Raw genomic sequence first — 26,860 nt, 5'->3', positions numbered from 1 at the left:
AGAGTGCATCCCCGATCATTCACTTTGTCTGACAAGGGGTTGATCCTGTCACTTTGATCACCCACTCAGATGAATTATCGGATTGTCCCAACATACCCAGGTTTTGACCCCCTCTAAGGATCTCACTGATTGGCATATCAAAGACAACCCAATCCAACACCTAGTGCAGTACCATAATCGAGTCTAGGGGTCAGGTGTAACATTCCAATTTTGCCCATCTGTCTCTAAGGTCCAGGGCAATACTGGAATTTCGGTCTGGTTCAGGGTTTCAAGAAAACCCACACTGCATGCACCTCAGGTCTCACCCTGGCAATTGAGACAAGCCACCACAACCAACTTGGCGGCACATCAGTGTCAGCCTTGGCAAAATAAATCTCCCCAGATCTATCCAACGGCTATAAAAATTCTAAACTAACACGAATCTCATAAGTGTCTAGTTTAAGAGCATTACACAGAAACATACCACAACGACATGAATCAATTATGTACTTTATTCATTTACAATAAATGTCAAAAGATACATCAATCTGATTGAAGCTAAGGGCATAATTGTCTAACACTCATCACCAACATGTAGAGTTTCAGATAGGCGAGTTAGTCTATCTAAAGTTGCAGCCCTATAGCAAGTCTCAATGGCCCGTCGAGTTGGCATAAACTTGCTCCCAGATTTTATGGTCCCTTCTCGATACTGGAGAGGGTTGGGTCTATAGCCTATCGCCTCAAGCTCCCTGCCACCACCAAGCTACACCCAATGTTCCATGTTTCCCTCCTCAAGAAGGCCTTAGGCCCCTCACCAATGTTGTCGCCACCCTTCCCAATTTCACAAAAGAAGGGGATATGGAAATTGAACCCACCCGCATTGTTGATTTCAGGTGGGTACGCCAAGGACATCAAGTGATCCCAGAAGCAAAGGTTGAATGGGTCAGTCTGTCACTAGAAGATGCTACACGGGAGCTGTACCTGCAGCTACAAGACAGGTTCCCTAACTTGGACCTTGAGGGCAAGGTCAATCTTAACGGGGGGGGGAGTTGTTGCAACCACTTCAGGCCCAGGCCCAAGAGCCCACAACAGTCCAGGTTCAAAGCCACCCATCGCCCAGCGGCTCATTAGAAAAGAGAGGGGACCAGTAGCCCCAACAGCAGATCCGATCCCAGAGTTAGTTACATCTACACATGGGAATATCTGATTCTCATGATGAGCCACCTGATCCAATATAAAAAGGCTCCTGATTCTGTAATAAAGTGATGAATAGAAACCTTTCTTCTTCCTCTATTTTCTCTCCTCTCAGGAGGTGAGACATCCTTGAAGAGGCTACCATGGTAGGCAGTTCCTACTAGTAACACTCAAAACTTTTATTGAGAATTATGTCAAAGAATGATATGCAACTTTAGTGTGTCAAAAACACCACAGGTTTAAGCTAGCATCTGCTATACATCCTGTTAGAGTTGGCCGAATAAGGGTAGATTAGTCATCTCACCTTGGTTAAGTTATGAGCTTATGTGGCAGTCTTATTAGAGGTTCTCTGTCCCATACTTGAGTAGGGGCAGTTTAGTCCTTGTACATTTAATTAGAAGCCTAATCACTATTAAGAGGTCAACTGATAGGGTTTAGCTATCAAGTTCGACAGTTCTTTCATCTTCTTCTTCTTCTCTTCTCTTTCCTCTTCTCCTTACTGGTTCAGACTACTGTAGCTACGGTAGCTACAGTAGCTACCGTGAAAACATGGAATCAGAGCGTGACAACTTCAGTTCGTGACCTGTTTCAGTTCGTGACAACTTCAGTTCGTGCTTCAGTTCTCTCCTTTTCTTCTCTGGGCTGTCAATGGAGAAAAGTGATTCGTCCCAGGCCTGAAACATCACAGTTTTTTTCTGGTGCACAGAACCTTCTTTCCTAAGAAAACAACTTCAGCAGTGAATGGTTGGCTGAAGCTCTCAAACGAAGGTTGGTTATCTCTCCTCTGTGTGCTGTTGGTATTTCTGGGTTGAAAATCTTCAAGAACTTGAGAGGACTGATCAGAACCTAGAAAACTAAGTTGGTTGTTGCCCTGGTTCTTGGAAAAAATCCAAGAACAGGCTATGTTTACAGTGACCAAATGGTGTAAGGGCTGCTACTGTAGGTGGCCGAATGGTGCAAGGTGTAATGCAATGGTACTAGTTGAGTTTTTTTTTTTTTGTTGGTCTTGTGGTGCCCTCTTAAAAGCGTTAAAACAGGTCTGTATTGTGTGTGACAGCTATGGCTGTGTGGTGGTGCTTGTAATGCACGAACTCTTGACAGCAGTAGTGGTGTGACAGCAAGTTGAGTTTTTGTTGAGTAGTTGTGGTGGTGCTTGTAATGCACAAACTCTTGACAGCAGTAGTGGTGTGACAGCTAGTTGAGTTTTTGTTGAGTAGTTGTAAATGAGCTTACATGTGGTTAGTAAGTGCTGAGTTAATGTCGGTGTAGTCTGTTTTTTTTTGTGAAATCAGTAGTGGTGTGGATAAGAACAAAGGCGTGTGTATCTATCATTGTGTTTAGGGACTGCTGTAGGTTCTGGAACATCAAACTCTTGTCAGTAGCACTTAGTTGGTGATTGGGAATTCAGATTAGAGGCAGCATTGAAAGAGTATCATGGCAGCAATGGGAGATGGCTGTAGTGATCAGAAACCTAGTGTGGTGGTTTCCTCTGACTATCTAGGTGTACAGATGACCTCAATTAAACTGAATGGTGAGAACTATGTTCCATGGGCCAAGTCGGTGGAAGTTTTTCTCAAGGCAAAGAGAAAAGTGAAGCATGTGAAGGAAGATAAACACCGGCTGACTCTCCAGGGTTTGATGATTGGGAACAATAGGATGCTCAAATCATGACATGGCTATGGAACAGTATGGAACCCAAAATAAGTGTCAACTTCATGTTCTTAGATACAGCTAAGGACATATGGGAACATGCCAAGAAGTTGTATTCTGGGCAAGATAATACTACAAGGGTATATCAGCTCTATCAGGAGTACTTTGGTCTGCAACAAAGAAATAAAACCCTAGAAGAGTACTGATGGAGCGCGATCCGGCCGGTCTTAGCTGTCTGTGGCCTTGCTTCCGAACGGGGTAGCAGGGAACCTGAAACGGAGGAGATGGGGAAGCTCCAGGGGGAACCCGGTGTAGAGGCTCCGAAGCTCAAGTTAGAATCCTTCAAAAGCAAGGTAATACCAGATAGCGCAAAGTTTTTGCATACCTCTGTTGTCGGGGGGCAGGGGGCTCTTATAATCACTTCGTGCACTCGTCCCGGGGCCCTTGTCAGGTCAGGTATGATTACCCTTGTGCTTGTCAATTCGGCCGTCGTCCTTTCTGCTGAGACAGAACCGTCACTGCCTAACCGTCATCTAACTGGAGATGGCGGTGTCAGTGGCGGTGGCAGGTGGCAGTTCAGGGTGCTGCCGCCAAACGTCAGATCCCAAGTCAGTCAGGCGCGGCGCCCTTCGGCACGAACTTCCTTAGTGTCAGGCGTGGTACGACTTGTTTGGTTTTGGTGCCAAGTGATGCGAAGTGCTGAGCGAGGCGGTCTTGAGCTCGGAGGTATCTATAGGGCAGGTCAGTTCGGCGAAGTGTATCCCAAGCTGTTACAAGGTGGGTCAGTTCGGCGAAGTGTATCCCGAGCTGTTACAAGGTGGGTCAGTTCGGCGAAGTGTATCCCGAGCTGTTACAAGGTGGGTCAGTTCGGCGAAGTGTATCCCGAGCTGTTACAAGGTGGGTCAGTTCGGCGAAGTGTGTCCCGAGCTGTTACAAGGTGACAGTTCGGCGAAGTGTATCCCGAGCTGTTACAAGGTGGGTCAGTTCGGCGAAGTGTATCCCGAGTTGTTACAAGGTGGGTCAGTTCGGCGAAGTGTATCCCGAGCTGTTACAAGGTGGGTCAGTTCGGCGAAGTGTGTCCCGAGCTGTTACAAGGTGGGTCAGTTCGGGCCCCCGGTAGGGAGCTCAGTCCGCTAGTGTCCCCTTGTTCCCGCCTAGGCTTGGCCCCTTTTGCCAAGCTGTTGTTTCTGCCACGTGTCACGTAATAGAGAGGTCGGGCCAAATCTTCCTTCATCAAGTACTATGCCAGTATGAAGAACCTCAGAAATGAACTCAATGTCTATCATCCTCTCACTCCAGATGTTAAAGTTCAGCAACAACAGAGGGAACAACTAGATGTCACAAGGTTCTTAGTGGGGTTGAAATCAGAGTATGAACCAGTTAGAGCCCAAATATTGGGGAGTTCTACCCTTCCTACACTTGAGGAAGTGTTTGCTCGACTCCGCAGGATTTCTTTGGGACAGATAGAGAATCCCACACAATCTGATAGATCAGCTTTTGTAACAGCCAGAGGAGGTGGACATGGTACGAAAGGGGGAGGACATGCCTCCCGAGTTGGTCGTGGTGGTTCTATATTTGGCCGTGGTGGTGGTCGTTACTCAGGGGGAGGCCGTGGCAAAGAAAAAGGCAGCTCTACAAGGAAGTGTACCCACTGTGGCAGGGAAGGACATTTCGTAAATTTCTGTTGTGATCTTCATGGTCGTCCTCCCTCTAAATGGGCCAATCATGCTATTGCTGGTGGGGTTGATGTCAGTGATAATCAACAGGCAGACCTAACTCCTTCCACATCTACATCTGTTTCCGGAAGGGAGATGGTGAGTGTACCGCGTGATGAGTATGAGCGGTTCCTTCGGTCCACTTCACAACACATTACTGCTACTCTTGCCCACTCGGGTATAGCTTGCCTGTCATCTAAAACCTCTCCTTGGATTATTGACTCTGGAGCCTTTGATCACATGACCAGGACTCCAGGTGTGTTCTCTTCTCTCTCTGAAACTTCCACATCTCAAACTGTTACCCTTGCCAATGGTTCCTCCTCTCCCATCTGTGGTGTTGGCAATGTTGACATGGCTTCCCTTTCATTATCATATGTTCTATATGTTCCTAAGTTTCCATTCAATCTTATGTATGTTAGTAAATTAACCAAGACTCTTAACTGCTATGTTACTTTTTTTCCTTCCTCTTGTGTTTTTTAGGATCTCAGGACGGGGAAAAAGATTGGTGGGGGGCATGAAGCTGGTGGATTGTATTACCTTGACGGTGGTGGATCGTCAGTTGCACTTCAGACTTCACTCACTCCTCTACAGTGGCATTGTCGACTGGGACATCCTTCTCTCAAGGCACTCAAGATACTAGATCCATCTTTGAGTCATTTGTCAGTGTTACAGTGTGAGTCGTGTCAGTTTGGGAAACATTGTCGTGTTTCCTTCAATCCTAGAGTTGAAAGTCGTATGTTGAGTCCTTTTGCTTTGGTTCATTCAGATGTTTGGGGCCCGATCAAAATAGAGTCTTATAATGGTTACAAGTATTTTGTCACTTTTATTGATGATTGTTCAATGATGACATGGATTTATTTAACAAAAAAAAGGAGTGAATTATTTTCCATTTTTCAAAAATTCCATGCTGAAATACATACGCAATTTGGTGTTCCAATCAGAGTTCTTCATTTAGATAATGGTCGTGAATACTTTCTCACTTCTTTTCAACAGTATTTAGAACAGCATGGCATCATTCATCAAACTTCTTGTGCATCCACTCCTCAACAAAATGGGGTGGCTGAACGGAAGAACCGTCATCTCCTTGAAACAGCTCAGTCTATTCTTTATCATACGAGTGTTCCTAAACGGTTTTGGAGTGATGTTGTACTTACTGCGTGTTTCCTCATTAATCGGATGCCCTCCTTTATTCTTCATGGTTGGTCTCCCTTCTCTATCTTGTTTCCCACCTTGTCTCCATTTCCATTAACACCTCGTATCTTTGGCTGTGTGTGCTTTGTTCACAATCTGAGTCCTGGAATAGACAAGTTGGATGCACGCTCCATTAAGTGTGTCTTTCTTGGCTACTCTCGGACTCAAAAAGGGTACAAGTGTTACAATCCCATTACTCGGAAGTGCTATGTCTGTCCTGATGTCACCTTTTTTGAGTTTGTTCCCTTCTTCTCAGGAACTGAAGCATCTTCGTCTCCACCTTTACTTCCTCTTCCTCTTCCTCTTCCGGCCAGTGATCCCGTTCTGGGTGTTCCTGTTGGAGTTGACTCGTCATCTCATCCAGTGCAGATCCCTACTGAACGACCACCAATTCGGCAAGTGTATACACGTCGAACGACAACGGCCCCTCCTCTAGCTTCTACCTTGTCCGTGGATCCTGTCGTTGCTCCTGTTGCTGAACCTTCAGGACTTGACCTACCCATTGCCTTACGGAAAGGTAAATGTAGTTCTACTCTCCATCCCATTTTCAATTTTGTTTCAGTATCTCGCCTTTCCGTCTCACATCGCCAGTTTGTTTCACTATTGTCATCTATTTCCATACCTAACAATGTCCAAGAGGCTCTTAGTTCACCTGGGTGGAGGCAAGCAATGGAGGAGGAACTCTCTGCTCTTCAACATATTCACACGTGGGAGCTCACTACTCTTCCCCCTGGTAAGCATGTTGTGGGTTGTAAATGGGTGTATACTGTTAAATACTTGCCAGATGGTAGTGTGGAGCGTCTAAAAGCCAGACTTGTTGCTAAAGGGTATTCACAGTTGTGTGGACTATATGGAGACCTTCTCTCCAGTGGCTAAGATTAGCTCTGTCCGTGTGTTAATTTCCCTAGCAGTTATGTATGATTGGCCCTTATTTCAACTTGACATAAAAAATGCCTTCCTTCATGGTGACCTTATAGAGGAGGTATATATGGAGCAACCACCTGGGTTTGTTGCTCAGGGGGAGGCTGGTAAGGTGTGCAAACTGAAAAAGGCAATTTATAGGTTGAAACAATCGCCTTGTGCTTGGTTCGGGAAGTTTAGTGAAGTGGTGAAGAATTTTGGAATGAAACAATGCCAGGTTGATCACTCAGTGTTCAGCTATGACTCAGGAGCTGGAAAGATTTTATTAGTGGTCTATGTGGATGATATTGTCATAACTGGCAGTGACAAATTGAGGATCGACAAACTCAAGGTCTTTCTGCAAAATCATTTTCAAACAAAAGACATTGGGACATTGAAGTATTTCTTGGGTATAGAAGTTGCTAGATCAAGACAAGGTGTAAACCTGTGCCAAAGAAAATATGTTCTCGATCTATTGGACGAAACAGGACTGTTAGGTGCAAAACCGGCTGAGACTCCTATGGAACCAAATGTTAAGTTGAGCGGTGATACAGGGGGAATATTTGATGATCCTGGAAGGTATAGACGACTAGTGGGGAAGCTGAACTATTTGACTATCACGAGACCAGACATCTCCTTTGCAGTCAGTGTGGTGAGCCAATTTATGTAGAACCCTCGTATATCTCACTGGGATGCAGTTCTTAGAACTGTAAGATATTTGAAGGGAGCTCCAGGTCGTGGGCTATTGTATAAACCAGGAGGAAAACTTGTAGTTGGGTACACGGATGCAGATTGGGCGGGCTCTGTGTCTGATAGAAGATCTACTACAGGTTACTGCACATTTCTTGGAGGAAATTTTGTGACGTGGAAGAGTAAAAAGCAGACGATTGTGGCTAGAAGCAGTGCTGAAGCCGAGTACAGAGCCAATGGCACACACTACATGTGAATTAGTGTGGTTGAGGAATCTCCTACAAGAAATCGGGTTCCACATGGATAAACCTATGAAGTTGTACTGTGACAATCAAGTTGCGCTCCATATCTCATCCAACCCTGTTTTTCATGAGAGAACAAAGCACATGGAGATTGATTGCCACTTTGTGAGGGAGAAGGTTCTTACTAGAGAGATAAGCACAGAACATGTAAGCTCAGGTGATCAGTGGGCAGATTTGTTTACAAAAGCCTTAAGCTCAGGGAGAGTGAACTATATATGTAACAAACTGGGATTATATGATATATATTCTCCAGCTTGAGGGGGAGTGTTAGAGTTGGCCGAATAAGGGTAGATTAGTCATCTCACCTTGGTTAAGTTATGAGCTTATGTGGTAGTCTTATTAGAGGTTCTTTGTCCCATACTTAAGTAGGGGCAGTTTAGTCCTTGTACATTTAATTAGAAGCCTAATCACTATTAAGAGGTCGACTGATAGGGTTTAGCTATCAAGTTCGATAGTTCTTTCATCTTCTTCTTCTTCTCTTCTCTTTCCTCTTCTCCTTACTGGTTCGGACTACTGTAGCTACAGTAGCTACAGTAGCTACAGTGAAAACACATCCATTAGCACTACTATTTATAAGCTCCCTCCTTGGGCAATCAAATGTCAAAACAGCTGATTCCTGCTTGTTCCTTGTCTTGCAATGGCATCAACCATGCTCTTGGCTGATCTCAGCAGGTTGTCCTCAATGTTATAGACTTATGGTAAATTGTTTCATCTCCCTCATGGAATATCCATATTTCAAGAGCCCATACTCGTTATCTTTGAACAGGTGTACAATAACATGAGAGCCCTTCCGTAGCTAAATTCATGTAATCAAAGCATTCAGCCAGTCTCAGTCCTTACAAAGGTGCAATTAGTTCTGTTCATGTGGAGTGACCATGGCCAATAGGTAGAAAATTATAAAAGAGTTCATGTTACTTAAATACCTTTAATTGGTGAAGGGAGACTAACCTGCAATAAAAATATTTTCTTTCTCTTTTTGTCTCTAAGAATATTATTGACTTCACAATATCCCAACTCCAGGATCCATTATTCTGACCAAATTAGCCATTTCTTGTATGATATGCAAAAATTGAAGGCAAATCTCCATAAATTTAACAATTTTTTATAATAAGCATGAATTCATTATAAGAAAAAGAAAATAGAGAGGATCAGGTGAAGAGCTTTCACCAAACAAGAAGAGAATCAAACAATCAATGGATACAACAAAACCCCAGAAACATTCCATTGCAAGACCCAAAATCAACCACAAGTTGAATCCCAAATCTTGCCAATTCACTTCTCTAAACTCAGAATGCATAGAGATCAGTCCATGAATGAATAAATGACACACATCTTCTAGCTCTTTGCACATAACACATGTTAGGCAACTGAAAACCCCTTCATTTTAGGTGATCTAAAGAAAGGAGACCATCCAAAGATAATAGCCATGCAAACACTTCCCACCTACCCTAGGAGGGATTCCCCCATTCCCTCATTCACATCAGATATATCCAGATGATTCCTGATTAAAGCATCATAGAAAATTTTGATTGTGAGCTTCGCATCAAAACATTATTTCCACCATCTTGCATCTGCCTTGTTGTTAGACAGTTTTGTATGCCCTTAGCTTCAATCGAATTGATGTACTTTATGAGTTTATTGTAAATGAATAAAAGTGCATATTTGATTCATGTTCCCTTGGTATGTTTCTGTGTAATACCCTTAAACTGGACACTTATTGAGACTCGTGTTAGTTTAGAATGTTCACAGCCAGTGGGTCGGTCTGGGGAGACCTATCCCGACAAGGCTGACACTGTAGTGCCACCAAGTCGGTTGGGGTGGCTTGTCTCAGCTACCAGGGTGAGACCCTAGGCACATACAGTGTGGGATTAATTGAATCTTTGAACTGGACCAGATTTCCAGTATTGCCCTGGACCTTGGAGATTGATGGGCAAAACTGGAAAGTTACACCCGACCCCTAGACTCGATTATGATACTGCACTACGTGTCAGATCAGGTTGTCTTTGATATACCAATCAGTGAGATCCTTAGCGGGGGTCAAAACCTGGGTATGTTGGGACAGTCTGAGAATTCATCCGAGTGGGTGATCATAGTGGCAGAATCAGCCCCTTTGTCGGACAAAGGAAACGATTGGGGATGCACTCACTGTTGGAAACCAAGACTGTCGGCAGCCGATTTCAACCGTTGAGATTTGCTTTGCAAAGTATATTTTATATGAGATATAAAAGTATATATATTATGGTTTCTAAATTGTTTGCAAAAAGGTTTTAATTCCCGGGATCCATATAAGTAGAGAGTGCAACACTATTCCTTACAGCCGAGGGAGAGGTCCTCTCTTGTCGGGCAGTGTATGATCATTAAGGGCTGAGAGGTTAAGTGTAAGACCATTGAGGATAATACCTGATGGGCTAATCTTGCATCTGCCCACAGTCCCTAGGTGTTACAAGGTGGCTTGGCCCAGGGACCACTTAGGGTAAGTGTTGGGCCCATAGAGCCCATTCGATGGGTTTCAGGGGGTGCACTGTCTTTAACAGTGTATTCGACCAGGCCTTGTAACAAAGGCTGGGCCGAACCCATGTGGCTGATGTGTAGATCAATGCTTGGGTCCCACCCCAACTGGGCAGCAGTTAGGAAGGTTAAGTGAGCACATAAGCTTAATGGGACTAAAAGCCCATTTCGAACTGGGCTATTTATTTAGTTAATTAAAGGGGCGAATTCTGAGATGGATTAGCAGATAGGATAGGGTCTTAATCCTATCCACTCAGAGAGTCCAGATCTGAATGTGATTCAGATCTAGAAACCTCCTAATGGGATTAGGAGAAAGCTAATTTAATCAGCAGATAAGATAAGGGTTTATCCTTATCACTAGAAGAGAAGGCTGATCCAAATATGATTTGGATAAGCAGCTCCTAATGGGATTAGGAGCTGATCTTTTAAGTTAACAAAAAGAAGGAGGGGGCGGCAGCCTTTAGGAGACATGCATCAGATTCTCTTTAGTGCTGAAATCAAGAAGAGAGAATTCTGCACCCTGCGAATACTCTCTTGCCGCCTCCCTGTTCTTGCCACCTTGTTTTCCAGTTCGATCTCCAATTGTGGGAGAAGTCAAGATTGGATCTTGACATCAGTTCTTTGAGAAAGGATTGAAAAGGAAGCTGTGCTCATGTACCATTCTACTGATTCTTGCGAAGGACAGAATTCTTGGGGAAGAACACTGTTGATTCTGCTCCATCCTGCACTGCGCCATCTTCAGTGGGAGCAGTCTTTGGATCCTTCCTTGGGCGTGAACACCTTCGTTGGGAGATATTACTTCTCCGTATCAGGTATAATTCTCTCCTATTCCTTTTGGTTCAGATCTGGTTCAGTTTAAGGTTCAAGAATGATCCTTGAAAATATGATTTTCTAAATAGGGAATGTGATTCCCAGTTGAAGGGAGAGAAAAATTTTTTGAAATTCGCCCCTTATTCCGCAATCTTTGGGCGTCCATGAGATGAATCTCTCATCCCTTCACTTGTTGCAATCAACCTTCATATTTTCCAATTCAGCAAACAACAATTTACATTCTTACAATTTCCTAACTAATAATGGGCATCTAAATGTTGAACACACACAATCTGCTTACCTCTTTTCAAAGCATCATCTGACTATAATGTTTTGTAGAACTCACCCTATATAATATTGGACAAATCTAGCAAAATCTTCTTTCTCCACACCATTCATCTTCCCAAAACCCCACTCTACTACCATTCCCCACCACAAGCTATCCTAGATCTTGAGAATTCAGAATAAAACGCCATAATCCCTTTTCATAGAGAAGCACCATATGAACCAAATTCTCTTGTACCCTGTTCAAACTTATTACTCTGTACTTACCAACCACCGCCCTTCTTCAAAGAGCCTCTCTTTCCTTTCTGAATCTTAAAAGGCAATTAGCCAATAATGCTTTGCGAGAGATATAATAGAAGAAAACAAAATCAGTTCCATCAACCAGATAGAGCTGTCAATATATCTAGGAATCAATCTTTTTGTTTTTCTGATAAATATATATAGGAATCAATCTGGTAGACCAACAAAGCATACCCAATACACAAATAGAAAGAAAAGAGTCATTTATCATATCTTCATGTATCAGTACCTATGGGACCATTGCTTGGTGTAATGGTAAAACCTTGGGCGACAAGTGTAAGGACCCAAATTTGAGTCTGAGAGCGGCCACTTTGTGCCCAAAAAAAGGCGACAACAACAACAACAAAGGCTAGGTCTGTATCCAGTTTACCCCTCCCAAGGTCCCGAATAGCTGGGAACAACATTGGATGATGGCCCTTAATGTAACAGTACCCATAGTAACAAGTTAACAATATCCAATAGTTCAAATCAGTTTTAATTCAAACTGTAGTTCCCTAAATACAGTCCATACTCTGCCAATTAGACTAGAGATTACATGTAATTCAGATTGGATTCCCTCCCATACATAAGAGCTTGTACAATTCACATATTTTCATTTGATATGTTAATAAATATGCTTTGACTCACATATAAAAAAATTATAGTCAATTAAATATAACTTGACTGGTATCAAATATCCAATCTTGAAGAACTTTGTATCACAATATTCTCTCAAAATATTACCATTCACTTTTATAAGATCTGGTTTGTAATCTAGATCCTCCAAAATCTAAAGCTATAATAAACCAAGTGTGGTTTGTAAATTTGAGATAGTAAAACCCACTATAAAATATCCAGTGGGCAAATTTTTCTGACCAGCATTGTTCAAAATCTTTATACTCATGACAGCAATTGAAGATTTGGAACCATATTTAAAATAGCCCCGACTTTTCTGGAACTATTAAGTCAGAGGCACTCTGATAGAGATTTATAGAACTCAGTGAGGCACTACTTCAAAGAATAGTAAACTGAGTATGGTTTATCAATCTAACATAGTACAAAATCCACTACAAAGTATCTAGTGGACAAGATTGATTCACCAGCACTACTTAAAACTTTCAGCATTAGAACATAGCAGTTGAAGATTTGGAATCATGGTGTGATTGTTCTATGAATTTACATGGTTCATCCGTAATCTATGATACTCAGACACCTGCCCAATGGTGCTGTATCACATCAGATACTTCAATTTTTAGTGTAAACATCGTATCCAATACCATACCCAAACGTGTACTTGCTGTATCCAGGTAATATAGCCTATAATATTATATGGTTTGTTATTTGTTCAATTTTCAAACTTGAGAATTGATACTTTGCAAAGGCACTGCGAAGACTGGAAAAAAAATATATATTATAACAACATTGAAAGAAAAGTTTTACAATAGTTTATCAGTGTATAATGGATTAGTACTTATTTCATGGCAGAAAAAAAAATCAGCCATGTTGAAATTTAAAAACTCAAATTAATGGCACTGATTCAAAGCTTACCTGAGGTTTCTTATCATTAGGCCACACAAGAGATTCTAATCTTAAAGCTGTATATAAGCCTCCAAATCCTCCTCCTAGAATGCAAACTCGTGATTTCTGTAAGCAAAATATACCTCCACTTTAACAAAAAAAAAAGACCACTAAATCTCGTATTTTCAATTTACATGAAAAAAAATAGAAAATAAGAAAGAAGTTTGGAAAAAAAACAACTAGAATACAACTTGACCAAGGAGCAACATTTTCCCTAGATTAATAGACTAAAATAAATATAAAGAGGTAGGAATCATGTCCATTCAGGTTAGACCAAGACTAACATAGATGTGAAGAATTGTGGGAAAGTGGTTGGGGCTAGGAGCCGGGAGAGGAGAAGAGGGATCATAGAGTTATCTGGGAGATAGTGTGTAGGAGTAAGAATTGTGGTGGTTTGGGGCTTGGGAGTATTAGGAAAAGGAATATGACTCTGTTGGGAAAGTGGTTGTGGAGGTTCCCTATGGAGAAGGAGAAGCTATGGGCTAGGATAGTGGCAAGTATACATGGACTGGAGCACAATGGATGGGACGCTGGAGTCAGAGCTAGGACCACAAGCAATTCTCCTTGGAAAGCCATTCATGACCTGCTACCAGTCTTCTCCCCTAATATCAGGTATGAATTGAATTCCGGTAACTCCATAAAAATTTTGGAACAAACTTGGGTGGAGAGTGCCCCTCTAAAGGATCAGTTTCCTTCTTTGTATGCTCTTTCTGAATTGAAAAATGAGTCAATCTCGTCTTTAACCACCCCGTCCTCTTCCACTTCTAGGATTGAGTGGAACTTGGGTCTAAAAAGGGATTTGAGGGACTCAAACTTCAACAATATTTCGAGCCTTATTGCACTTCTTGATAACATTGTCTTGTACCCCACTAGGGTGGATTCTAGAATTTGGACACCTACCCCCAATGGCATCTTTTCTTGTGCTTCGTTCTTCAAAGTCTTAAGTCAGTCCACCAGTCTTACCTTCCCCCCTTTCCCTGTTGGTGAGGTTTGGTGCAGAGAAATACCTCCTAGGGTTGGTAGTTTTTGTTGGGAAGCCTATCTGGAAAGAATCAACACTGGTGATCTACTCCAAAAGAAGAGACCCAATACTTGCTTGTCACCTCAGTGGTGTGTTCTTTGTAAAGCGGCTAGGGAGACTGGTTTTCACCTATTGGTGTCTTGCCATTTTGCAAGGTCAATTTGGGATTAGGCTTTCTCCCTATATGGATGTAGCCGGAATCCCCCATCAGACTTGCAGGGCCTTTTTCCCCTTCTTTTTTCAGGTGGCAGATAAAAAGGGGAAAGACAATGTGGAGAGGACTAAGGGCTGCAGTATGTTGGACACTTTGGGAAGAAAGAAACTCCAGGATATTCTCAGAAGCTCAAAGAGGAGCAGCAGATCTTAGGGCTATCATACATGTTAGGGCAGTACAGTGGCTGAAATCTTTAGCACTATTCATAAGTTACACTGTGGATGACATGTTGAGGAAGTGGGGTGAAATTGCAAATTGCACACAGACCAAGTCAGTAATGAGTGTGGCTTGGACCCCACCACCTGGTGGATTCTTGAAATTAAACTTTGATGGGTGTAGTGGGGGAAATCCGGGACAATCGAGGATTGGGGGTGTTTTTAGGGATGAAAATGGGGTCATTTCTGCCATGTTCTCGGGCCCAATTGGGGTGGGTGACTCCCTTAGAGCTGAGATCTTTGCAGTTATGGAAGGAGTCCGGAAAGCTAAGGAGTTGAACATCAGGAAGCTCATAATTGAAGGGGATTCAGAGGTGGTGATAGGGTGGCTGAGTAAAGATCACAATGGTTTATGGAAGTACAATAATGAGAGGAGAAAATTCAAGTGGCTGGTGCGGGAGATGGAAGTTAAGACATGTTGGGTTAAAAAATCGGCTAATTCATTAGCTGACGGTTTAGCTAAACAAAGGGCAGAAGGGATTCACTGTTTTGGGATAAGCTGTAACTTTAGTGTGTGTGTGTGTGTGTGTTTTTTTTCTTTTTTTCCTTTTCTTGAGGTTCTTTGTTGCTCTTGGAAGATAAGTGTGTTTGTCTTCCTCTTGTAAATCTTCTATTGATGATTTAATGAAAGTGTTATTGATCAAAAAAAAAACATAGATGTGAAGAAAGCATGACATCATGTTGGTTCAGGTAGACTCAGATTGCTTATACCAACTCAGTCCTGCCATGGATCAAAATTATCTACAGACCAGACAACCTAAAAGCTACAAAGAAACAAGTTTGGGTTGACTGGGAAGCTTGTGTGAGACAATACAAAAAGAAATAATCACCTTTTATGTAATGAGACCATCCCTTGTATGCCATCCTTCCAGAGTACCATTTACAAGAAAGCTCTTGAAGGAAAGTCCATTGTTTTGTGAGCCCATTTCCCAAGACCTTCCCATAATCTCATTACGAGATGAGAACACAATAAATATAAAAACAATCAAAAAGGAGATAAAGATCAACCAATCCATCCAAAACATACTTCAAATTCCCCCTCCTTCAAATGAAACCTCTTATATGGTGTGGAAAAATCTCTTCAATGCAAAAAGTTTGGTTACAAAAAATTTAAAAAAAAAAAAAAAGATGTACTAGTAAAAACATAGACCACTAGCCACCTAAAAAAGTGGTTCACTTATCATAAAGAGACAACACTGTACAAATGTCGTTCCCTTCACTGGAAGTAGAATAAATTCTCATACAAAGATTCAAAAAGTTGAACCTGGATATGAACTTTTGTAATGCAAATAATTGGGCATTGTGAAGATTTCAACAATAATGACAGAAATGCTCCAATACAAGAAAGATAAATACTAATATAAGGAGTCCAACCTGCTTATCGGGCCATGCATATGTTGGCAGTACTGCTTCTCCTTCAATCGTCTGCATAATGTCCCCATTTCTCATTGTTGTGCCCAATGCAATAAAGCTGAGTCCTTTCCTTGGGGATCTTGTGAATGGAATTGTATTGCCTGCATATCTTCTTGAAGAACCAGCAAATAGTTTGCTCCAATATTTTGCCCCTCCTGGAATAACTAAAAAGTTAACATTTCAAAATGATGTAACTTCAAAGTAATAATCTTGTCTTCAGTTTATCCAACATCAGACTAAATCCAAATCCAACATCGTTATAATTTACATTGTGGGTAAGGTACATAAGAGAAACGTATCTAAATTTTAAAGCAGCAGTTCAACATTACTAAAAGATCCCTAGATGGGTCAGAGACAAGCCAAAGGAACAAGCTTTGGCCCCTGAAATTTTACAAATTCCAACAGACCTGAGAAAGTTATCTCCTCTGCTTCAACTGAAGGCCTAAATTCACAAATAACTTTGAATATAAACTCCTTTAGATCCCACATCATCCAGTTAGGAAAGATTTTTTATTAGAGTTACCATATGCAGCCAAAGAAGGAAAACTCCTTTTGTTTAATAGTGTTAGAGTTAGCCGAATGAGGGGTAGATTAGCCTTTCATTCAGTTCAAGTTATGTGCTTATGTGGCAGTTCTAATTAGACTTCCTGTCCCATACTTAAGTGGGGGCAGTTTAGTCATTGTACTTTAATAAAGAACCCTTAATCCATATTATGGTCGACTGGTAGGGTTTAGGCTACCAAGTTCGACTGATTCTTCTTCTTCTTCTTCTTCTTCTTCTTCTTCTTCTTCTTCTTCTTCTTCTTCTTCACTCTCTTCTGGTTTGAACTGCTGAAGCTACTGAAATAACATGGTATCAGAGTGCTAAACGAAGGAGAAGAAGGCTGCGGCAAGTTTAGTTACTGCAGCAAGTTTTATTTTTTTAGGACTACCGCAGTCCCTATTTCAAGTGGTTAGGAAGGTGCGGCAGTGCTAGGCTATCAGTTCCATATTGCTGTCACCATGTGTAACAGCTATGGTCGTGTGGTGGTGTTTGTGATGTTCATCCTCTATTGAGCAGTTTCAAGAGGGCTCGTGTGTGGTTAGTTGAGTTGCTGAGTTACTGTCATTGTGATTTATGGTTCTGTGTAATCAGTAATGGTGTGAACAAGAACAAAAGTCTGTATTTTTGTGCTGGAATGAGTGGCCAAATTGTTTACATCAATTTTCTGACTTGTTGTTGCTGTCTGAATGCTAGTTTACCTTTTTTCTTTAATCTGAAATGGTAGCCGAACCTGTCTGAAATATCAAGCTCTTAATCTGAATGGTAGTTTACATAGTGGTGATTGATTGTGACTGGTTGTGAACCTATTATCTGTGTTTGGAGACTGCTGTAGTGCCCGAAACATCAAGCTCCTGACAGCAGTACTCGGTTGGTGACTAGGGATTCAGCATCAGAAGTAGCATTGGGAGGGCATCATGGCAGCAACAAGAGATGGTTGTAGTGATCAGAAACCTGGTGTGATGATTCCCTCTGACTATCTGGGTGTGCAAATGACTTCAATTAAACTTAATGGTGAGAACTATGTGCCATGGGCCAAGCCAGTATAAGTTTTTTTCTCAAGGCAAAGAGGAAAGTGAAACATGTGAAGGAAGATAAACCATCAACTGACTCTCCAGGGTTTGATGACTGGGAACAGGAAGATGCCCAAATCATGACATGGTTATGAAATAATATGGAACCCAAAATAGGTGCCAACCTTACGTTTTTAGATACAGCTAAGGACATATGGGAACATGCCAAGAAGCTTTATTCTGGGCAGGATAATATTACGAGGGTATATCAGCTCTATCAGGAGTATTGTGATCTGCAGCAAGGGAATAAAACCTTAGAAGAGTACTATTCCAATTTGAAAAACCTCAGAAATGAACTCAATGTCTATCATCCCCCAACTCCAGATGTTAAGGTTCAGCAACAACAGAGGGAACAACTAGATGTCATTAGGTTCTTAGTGGGGCTGAAATTAGAGTACAAACCAGTTAGAGCCCAAATCTTGGGAGGCTCTACTCTTTCTACTCTTGAGGAAGTATTTGCTAGGCTTCGTAGGATTTCTTTGGGTTCTACAAAGAGTACCACACCATCTGGCAAATCAATATTTGTGGTAGCCAGAGGAGGTGGGTGTGGTACTAGAGGGGGAGGACATGCATCTTGAGGAGGTCGTGGTGGTTCCATATTTGGCCGTGGTAGTGGTCGTGACTCAGGGGGAGGCCGTGGTAAAGGAAAAGGTAACTCTACTAGGAAGTGTACCCACTGTGGTAGGGAAGGACATTCAGTGAATTTCTGTTATGATCTCCATGGGCTAAACATGCAATAGCTGGTGGGGTTGATGTTAGTGATAACCAACAGCCAGATCTCACACCTTTCACATCTACATCTGTTTCCGGGAAGGAGATGATGAGTGTACCGCGCGATGAGTATGAGAGGTTCCTTCAAGCTACTTCACAATATACTACAGCCACCCTTTCACACTCAGGTATAACTTGTCTGGAATCCCACCCTCTCCCTGGATTATTGACTCTCGAGCCAGTGATCACATAACCGGGACTCCAGGTGTGTTCTCTTCCCTCTCTGAAACTTCCACATCTCAAACTGTTACCCTTGCCAATGGTTCCTCTTCTCCCATCTGTGGTGTTGGTAATGTTGACACGACTTCTCTTTCATTATCATATGTTCTATATGTACCTAAATTTCCATTCAATCTTATGTCAGTTAGTAAATTAACTACGACCCTTAATTGCTCTATTACATTTTTCCCTTCATTTTGTGTTTTTCAGGATCTCAAGACGGGGAAGAAGAATGGTGGAGGGCATGAAGCCGGTGGATTGTATTATCTTGACGGTGGTGGATCGTCAGTTGCACTTCAGACTTCCTTCACTCTTCTACAATGGCATTGTCGGCTAGGACGTCCATCTCTCAAGGCACTCAAGATACCAGTTCTGTCTTTGAGTCATTTGTCGTCTTTATAGTGGGAATCGTGTCAATATGGGAAACACCATCGGGTTTCCTTCAGTCATAGAGTTGATAGTCGTATGTTGAGTCCTTTTGCTTTTGTTCATTCATATGTTTGGAGTCCAATTAAAATAGAATCTTATAATGGTTACAAGTATTTTGTCACTTTTATTGATGATTGTTCAATGATGACATGGATTTATTTAATAAAAGAAATGAGTGAATTATTTTCCATTTTTCAAAAATTCCATGCTGAAATACATACGCAATTTGGTGTTCCAATCAGAGTTCTTCATTTAGATAATGGTCATGAATACTTTCTCACTTCTTTTCAACAGTATTTAGAACAACATGGCATCATTCGTCAAACTTCATGTGCATCCACCCCTCAACAAAATGGGGTGGTTGAAGGAAAGAACCGCCATTTCCTTGAAACTGCTTGGTCTATTCTTCATCATATGAGTGTTCCTAAACGATTTTGGAGTGATGTGCTTACTGCTTGTTTCCTTATTAATCGGATGCCCTCCTTCATCCTTCATCCTTCATGGTCGGTCTCCCTTTTCTATTTTGTTCCCCACCTTGTCTCCCTTTCCATTAACACCCCGGGTCTTTGGTTGTGTGTGCTTTGTTCACAATCTGAGTCCTGGGTTAGACAAGCTGGATGCACGCTCTATTAAGTGTATCTTTCTTGGCTACTCTCGGACCCAAAAAGGGTATAAGTGTTACAATCCCATTACTCGGAAGTTCTATGTATGTCCTGATGTCACTATTTTTGAGTCCATTCCACTTAAAGTATCGTTATCTCCACCTTTGCTTTCTCTCCCTCTTCCAGCCCATGATCCTGTTCCGATTGTTCCAGTTGGGGCTGAACCTTCACCTCCTCTAGTGCAGATTCCTACTGAATGACCACTGATCCGGCACGTGTATACTCATCAACAGACACAGGCACCTCCTCCAGCTTTTACCTTGTTTGCAGATCCTATTATTGCTCCTGTCCCAAAACCTTCAGAGCTTGATCTTCCCATTGCTTTACGAAAAGGCAAATGTAGTTGTACCCTACATCCCATTTCTAATTTTGCTTCAGTCTCTCATCTTTCTGCTTCACATTGCTAGTTTGTTTCTCTACTGTCATCTATCTCTATACCTAAGGATGTCCAGAAGGCCCATACTTCACCCGGGTGGCATCAAGCAATGAGAAGGAACTCTGCTCTTTAGCATACTCCCACATGGGAGCTCACTACTCTTCCTCCAAGTAAGCTTGTTGTCGGTTGTAAATGGGTGTATACTGTTAAATACTTGTCGGATGGTAGTGTGGAGCGTTTAAGGCATGACTTGTTGCTAAAGGTTATTCTCAGTTGTATGGGGTGGACTATATGGAGACCTTCTCTCCAGTGGCAAAGATTGGCTCAGTCTGAATCTTAACTTCCCTAGCAATTATGTATGGTTGGACCTTGTTTCAACTTGACATTAAAAATTCCTTCCTTCATGGTTACCTCATGGAGGAGGTATATATGGAGCAGCCACCTAGGTTTGTTGATCAAGGGGAGGATGGTAAGGTGTGTATACTGAAAAAGGCAATTTATGGGTCAAAACAATCTCCTCGTGCTTGGTTTGGGAACTTTAGTGAAGTGGTGAAGAATTTTAAAATGAAACAATGTCAAGTTGACCACTCAATGTTCAGCTATGATTCAGAAGCCGGAAAGATTTTATTAGTAGTCTATGTGGATGATATTGTCATAACTGGCAGTGACAAATTAGGGATTGATAAACTAAAGGCCTTCCTGCAAGAACATTTTCAAACAAAAGACCTTGGGAAGTTGAAGTATTTCTTGGGTATAGAAGTTGCCAGATCAAAACAAGGTGTAAATCTGTGCCAAAGAAAATATGTCATTGATTTGCTGGATGAAACAGGACTGTTAGGTGCAAAACCGGCTGAAACTCCCATGGAACCAAATGCTAAGTTGAGTAGTGATACAGGTAAAATATTTGATGATCCTGGAAGATAAAGACGGTTAGTGGGGAAGCTGAACTATCTGACTATCACAAGACCAGACATCTCCTTTGTTGTCAGCGTGGTGAGCCAATTTATGCAGAACCCTCAGATACCTCACTGGGATGCAATTATTAGAATTGTAAGGTACCTGAAGGGAGCTCCAGGTCATGGGTGATTGTACAAACCAGGAAGAAGACTTAAGGTAGTTGGGTATATAGATGCAGCTTGGGCAGGCTCAGTGTCAGATAAAAGATCTACTACAAGTTACTGCACATTCCTTGGAGGAAATCTAGTGACATGGAAAGTAAGAAGCAGATTGTTGTGGCAAGGAATAGTGTTGAAGCCGAATACAAAGCCATGGCACACACTACATGTGAATTAGTATGGCTGAGAAACCTCCTACAAGAAATTGGATTCTCAATGGACAGACCTATGAGATTGTACTGTGATAATCAAGTTGCAATTCACATCTTATCTAATCTTGTTTTCCATGAGAGAACAAAGCACATAAAGATTGATTGCCACTTTGTGAGAGAGAAAGTCCTTATTGGAGAGATAAGCACGAAACATGTGGGCTCAGGTGATCAGTGGACAGATTTGTTTACAAAAGGTTTAAGCTCAGGGAGAATGAACTATATATGTAACAAGCTAGGATTATATGACATATATTCTCCAGCTTGAGGGGGAGTGTTAGAGTTAGCCGAATGAGGGATAGATTAGTCTTTTCATTCAATTTAAGTTATTTGTTGATGTGGCAATTATAATTAGACTTCTCGTCCCATACTTAAGTGGGGGCAGTTTAGTCATTGTACTTTAATTAAGAACCCCTAATCCATATTATGTTCGATTGGTAGGGTTTAGGCTACCAAGTTTGACTGATTCTTCTTCTTCTGCTCTTTCTCCTTCACTCTCTTCTGGTTCGAACTACTGAAGCTACTGAAATAACAATTAGCAATAAGATTAATTTTATTAAATTGGAATATAAATAAGATTAGTACAACTTGATGGAAAAAGAGTCATCACCCAATTATCAAAATCGAAGTTACATAGAAGCCCAAAATAGTTGTTCCTTGAATACCCCTTGTTTGGAAGGGGAGTCAACTAGCACATTTGCACTCCTTCTACCCACTTGAATTCTGCATTCATATCCTTCACAATCCTTTCAACTTCCCTTAAAACATGTTTGAGAGTCCAAGGGATATTCTGCCGCAATTAGCCCATGAGATAACTAACTTTGAGTCCCCTCCTACCTCCACCTGTCTAAAACCCAGTTGTTTTGCTAACCGAAGACATTGCAGCAATGCCAATAATTCTGCTTTTAGGGAGTTACCCATGTCAATTGGCCCTGAAAATAGAACCAATATTCTATTCTCAAATTTTCTGATTACTCCTATTCCTGCCAAACCATAAGAGCTCCCATCAAAGTTCAGTTTTACTTTGTTGTCTTCTCGGGATTTCCACTCCATTCTTATTTTTCTTTTTTCTCTTGAAGAATGTGCTACCTCAGTCCAGGCTCTAAGAACATCAGTGGCTGAGAACATTTGGAAGCTATCCAAAGTCTTGACCTGTAGTGCTACCTTCAATTTGATGTTGTCTATCACCTCCTCAGAGGTTCTGCTTTTTCCATTAAATATTATATTATTCCTTTCTTCCCAAACTACCCAACTAACTGCTTCCTTAGTAGCTTTCCAGAGTATTCTCCCTCTTTTCTTTGGTTGTCACAAAAAGTGAGGACTGAAGATGTCCACCAAGGCACATGAAAAACTCCCCCTCCAAAAAGAGCACAGAAAAACTCCCAAATTCTATGCACAAAGGCAAATGAGATTAGTAGATGGGAGAGGGTCTCACCACTACTCCTACATGTGAAGCACCAATGAGGAGAAAGGCAAGAAAAGCGCCTTCTTCTTTGTAGCATATCACAGGTCTTTACCTTTACAAGGAAAAATTCCCAGCAGAAAGCTTGAAGGAATAGGTTTACTCCAAATTTCTTTAACAAGGAAGTCCACCCCTTGATAATTGGGAAAGGTAAGGACTTGGAAAAAAAGAGGAACAGGTAAAGAGGCCACCTAGTGAGGCTGACCATATTCTCAAGTCCTCAAGGTCTGGATCCAGGAAGGCTTCCCCCAAAAAGTCAAGAAGGTGAATCAAAGATATGCATTCACATTCCCTTAAGCCTCTTCTGAAGCCCAATTTCCAGTTTAACCCAGTAGAAGAAGGTGTTCCCACACTAGATACCTTTTTACTTGACTTAGATTTAAATAATGCAAGTAAGTATTCATGTCAAAATGCTTTAAATTTGATGAAGGATGAAGGATCATCCTTGAACATTATACTGCCAGTCCAAAAAAAAAATCACAAAATGCCATTCCTCTGATATAGATATTTATTGGTTCCCCAATTTTTTTTTTTTTTGATAAATGATTATTGGTTCCCCATTAGCCAAACAAAAGACAAAACGATAGGAAATTTTTTATCTTTTTTTTCTCTTTTTAAGCATATTATAAGTATTTGGCAAAGGATTTTCAAGATCCCATTAGCTAGAAAGACCTGCTAGGCTCATTATATTACACCCTAATGTCACATACTATAGTACACGAGAACCCCTCCAGATCTTTTCTTTTCTTCTTCTCTTTTTTCGTTTGTTTGGATCATTGAATTCCTCCAGATCATAATTAAAGACATGGGTTCAGATATCCCAAGGTCTCTAGGTTTGCTACAAGAACCAAAATCCCAAAAATAGGTTTCGATTTGACAAGTGAACAAAAGAACTAATTTTTGTGTCCTTTTATTATAAGTGATATTATAAATCATTAAGAGGCAAAAAGGCATCACAAACAAAAAGGGAAAATAAACTTTAAGTTCCCCCAAGTATCTCTTTAGAACAGCATAAAGTTACCGCATTGCAATCTCTAACCCGTACCACATCTTAAGCCAAAAAGTCAGGTACAATATCATCTTCCGTCAGAATCCATCTAAGAGGAACTGAAAATTTACTATGATACCTGGATATCTGTACACGGGTGCCATAGCATGTCAAATACTTCATTTTGTAGTGTAAACTTCACATCCAATATTATATCCAGGCATGCCTTTGCATGTCCAGTTAGCATAGCATCTACCAACCAATACTTCCCTCATAAGATAAGCATAGCATTACCTAATAGCATTGTTTTAATCTTCCTCAACTAAAAGTGGGCCAAAGCCCTTAGCCTTTGGAATACTTTAACTGTGAAACAGAAGATGAAATGGAGTTCAAAGAATCTAGAGACAAATCATATTACCCCTACAAGAAATGAGCCTATACTTCTACAGGCAAGAAAGGATACTCTTTTTTGCAATGCCAAATTTGAACCCAGATGCAACGCTATATAATGCAGATTATCAAATGCTATAAATCCCAGTTTTCTCTTGGAGGAATCTCAATTACCACTTTCATAGAAGGGCAAGGCTAATTTCCCTTAGCCTTCCATCTAAAACTGATTCTGTGTTTTTTTCATGTTTGTTTAGTTAATTACATCATGAATTGGGATGAAATAGTTAACCTACCAATATCCTCCTTCCTTAATAGACTTCAAATTGTTACAGTAGATTCGATTATCATGTATCAGAATGTGGACTATCAATAGATCTTCTCCCCAAAAGCACACAGTGATCATATTGACCCTGGAAAATCTAGACCCAAGAGAAAACAGAAGGGTGTTGTTAGGGATCCCGAGGGCCAGGCCAGCAAGTTGTGAGTGTATTCTAGGAGGAGAAGGAGGCCATGTCAGTATCCTGAGCCAACAACTCAGAGACTGCTCGGATTAACTAATCTAGCTACCAAATTGACAAGTTGTAAATCTATTGTGAGTCAGTTACGAAGGTAGCTGAACCAATATAAAATGGAGTGTACTTTCACAGAGAGTTATCTGCATCTTTGAGCTAATAGAAGATATGCATTGAAGTAGATCATCAAATGGTGATTAGAGGATAAGAGATAGGAAAGTGAAAACGGTCTTTGAGGCCATGCCTTTAGATTTGAAAGACAAGATCATTGGTATCCAAAGTGAATCCCTCTTTCCACTAGGTTCCTTGATCCACTAACTCACCGGTTGACAGCATTTAAGAAGAGTAACCACAAGGAATCAGCTTTTGTGGGGTATCTCCTTTCCAAGTTGATTATTTACTTGTATAGTATAAGGGACTCATCCTTGGATGTTGCATAGCTCCAAAGTTGTCTTTGCAAGTCTGAGCACTTTTATTTACATCTTTTTACATTTTATGCTTTAATACAATACACCTACTATAGGGGCTTTTCCTTGGTGTAATGGTAAAATCTCGCGCTAGCAAGCGTGAGGACATGGGTTTGAATCTGACAGCAGCCACTTTGTCCAAAAAATAAAAGGTTAGGACCACTTCCAGTCTGCCCCTCCCAAGACCCCAGATAGCTGAGCCCAACATTGGGTAATGGCCTTTTTTAAAATACAATACACCTACTATATGTAATTGGCAGCTCAGTGCCACTTTTTTACCTTGAACTGTCCTTGCTTAGATATTCAGGTGTGTAAGTACACCAAGATTGAGACATGAATCATGATACAACAAACAATGTTTAATCTAAACAAAGACGTTTACAATTGCCTATTAGGGATGTAAACAAGATATAAGCTTTTTTTTCTTTCTTTTCCAATCAGTGGTAATTCTTTTTTCTTTCTCTTTCTGATCAGTAAGACAAAACTTGGCGCCCAACGATCTTCCAGTACCACTGGTATGACCATGGCATGCATGAATGGTTCATTAACATGCATCAAGTAAACTCTCGAGCAGAAATTTTTCATCTATTTCTTTTTATCATTTGCAATCTTCCATCCCCTTTACAATGCAAGTTTGTTCCGCGTGAATGAAGTCCAGATAGCATTTGTCAATTGATGTTCAGCTTCAACTTTATGAATGCAATACAAAGAACATATTTCTTAACAAACATCCTAATTGTTAAACAATTGATTAAACAAAAACATCCTGGTTAAAAGAAATTGAAAAGATGTTCGACCTCCTACTCCTTTTTATTCGTTGACAGAACCATATTTTCAGAGCAAGGAACCCATTTTAAGCCCATTAAGAATTAAACTACTTCTCAAACAGATAAATGGCAATTTACAGTGTTTCAACATCCTTTATAATGCCTCGACAAATTCAAAGTAGCATGATTACAGAGAAATAAGGAAACCCCATCAAAGGCACATCAAATAAATTCTGGGCAAGAAGAATATAAGAAATTTCAAGCCAGAACAAGAACTCACGTTCGAAGGGCGTCAGTGTTGCTGAAGCAGACAATGCAAACTGCGCCATTCGAAGGGAAAAAAAGCAGTACAATGTTGTTTTCGTTTTCCAGGTATTGGTTAATCAAGCTGAACGAATGAATAAGCGACCGGAGGGTAGAGTTGAGAGTAGCCGCTACCCTTCCTTCGCGGCTCTGTTTGTTCCACGATAGCCGCAACGTCTTCGCATTCTGGCCTTCTGGGAGCGGATCAGCGGAGAGGCGAGAATGGGCCAATGGAGCGATCATTTCCAGCCCGGACCGGGTCGGCCGGTAAATTTTCGGGCTTGGGCTAGGTTTTGACTTTTGCGTCCAAACCTGGCCGGTAAACTTTTTCGCTTCATGAGGCTACACAACAGGGAGACTATGTTCCCATCCCCAACCCAATTCTGAAACTTCATCCCCGACCCCCAATCCCTATCGGTCTCCATTCCCAATCCTTGATGGAGACGGATTTTCCATAGGGACCCGAATTTCCAAAATTTTCTAATTAAAAATATTTTTTAAATAAAATAACTATTTAATAAAAAAGTCTTAAAATATAAATACTTTTTTATTTATATTTTAATATATATAATATAAATAATATTATATATAATATAATCAGGATCAGGGCGATGATTTCACTCCCCATTCTG

General features: G+C 41.1%; 1 protein-coding gene across 2 annotated transcripts in view; it reads right to left on the bottom strand.

The window, feature by feature from the left end:
• Positions 1–26,635, bottom strand: part of NDC1 (NAD(P)H dehydrogenase C1) — a 71,859-nt gene extending 45,224 nt beyond the window's left edge. The window contains exons 1-3 of one of the 2 annotated variants that reach the window (XM_088945363.1): positions 26,206–26,635; positions 15,906–16,099; positions 13,052–13,147 (exon numbers count right to left, since the gene is read on the bottom strand). In XM_088945363.1, the coding sequence (XP_088801489.1) occupies positions 13,052–13,147; positions 15,906–16,099; positions 26,206–26,254 (339 nt within the window). In that variant the 5' untranslated portion in view covers positions 26,255–26,635. Of the gene's footprint in view, positions 1–13,051; positions 13,148–15,905; positions 16,109–26,205 lie in introns of both variants that reach the window. The other variant, XM_088945362.1, reaches the window with a different exon arrangement.
• Positions 26,636–26,860: the final 225 nt, after the last annotated feature.

Source organism: Nelumbo lutea, chromosome 5 (genome assembly GCF_056320005.1).
Source record: "Nelumbo lutea isolate HS-2025 chromosome 5, American lotus-T2T, whole genome shotgun sequence".
NCBI lineage: Eukaryota > Viridiplantae > Streptophyta > Magnoliopsida > Proteales > Nelumbonaceae > Nelumbo > Nelumbo lutea.
This window is presented reverse-complemented; position numbering and strand designations above follow the sequence as displayed.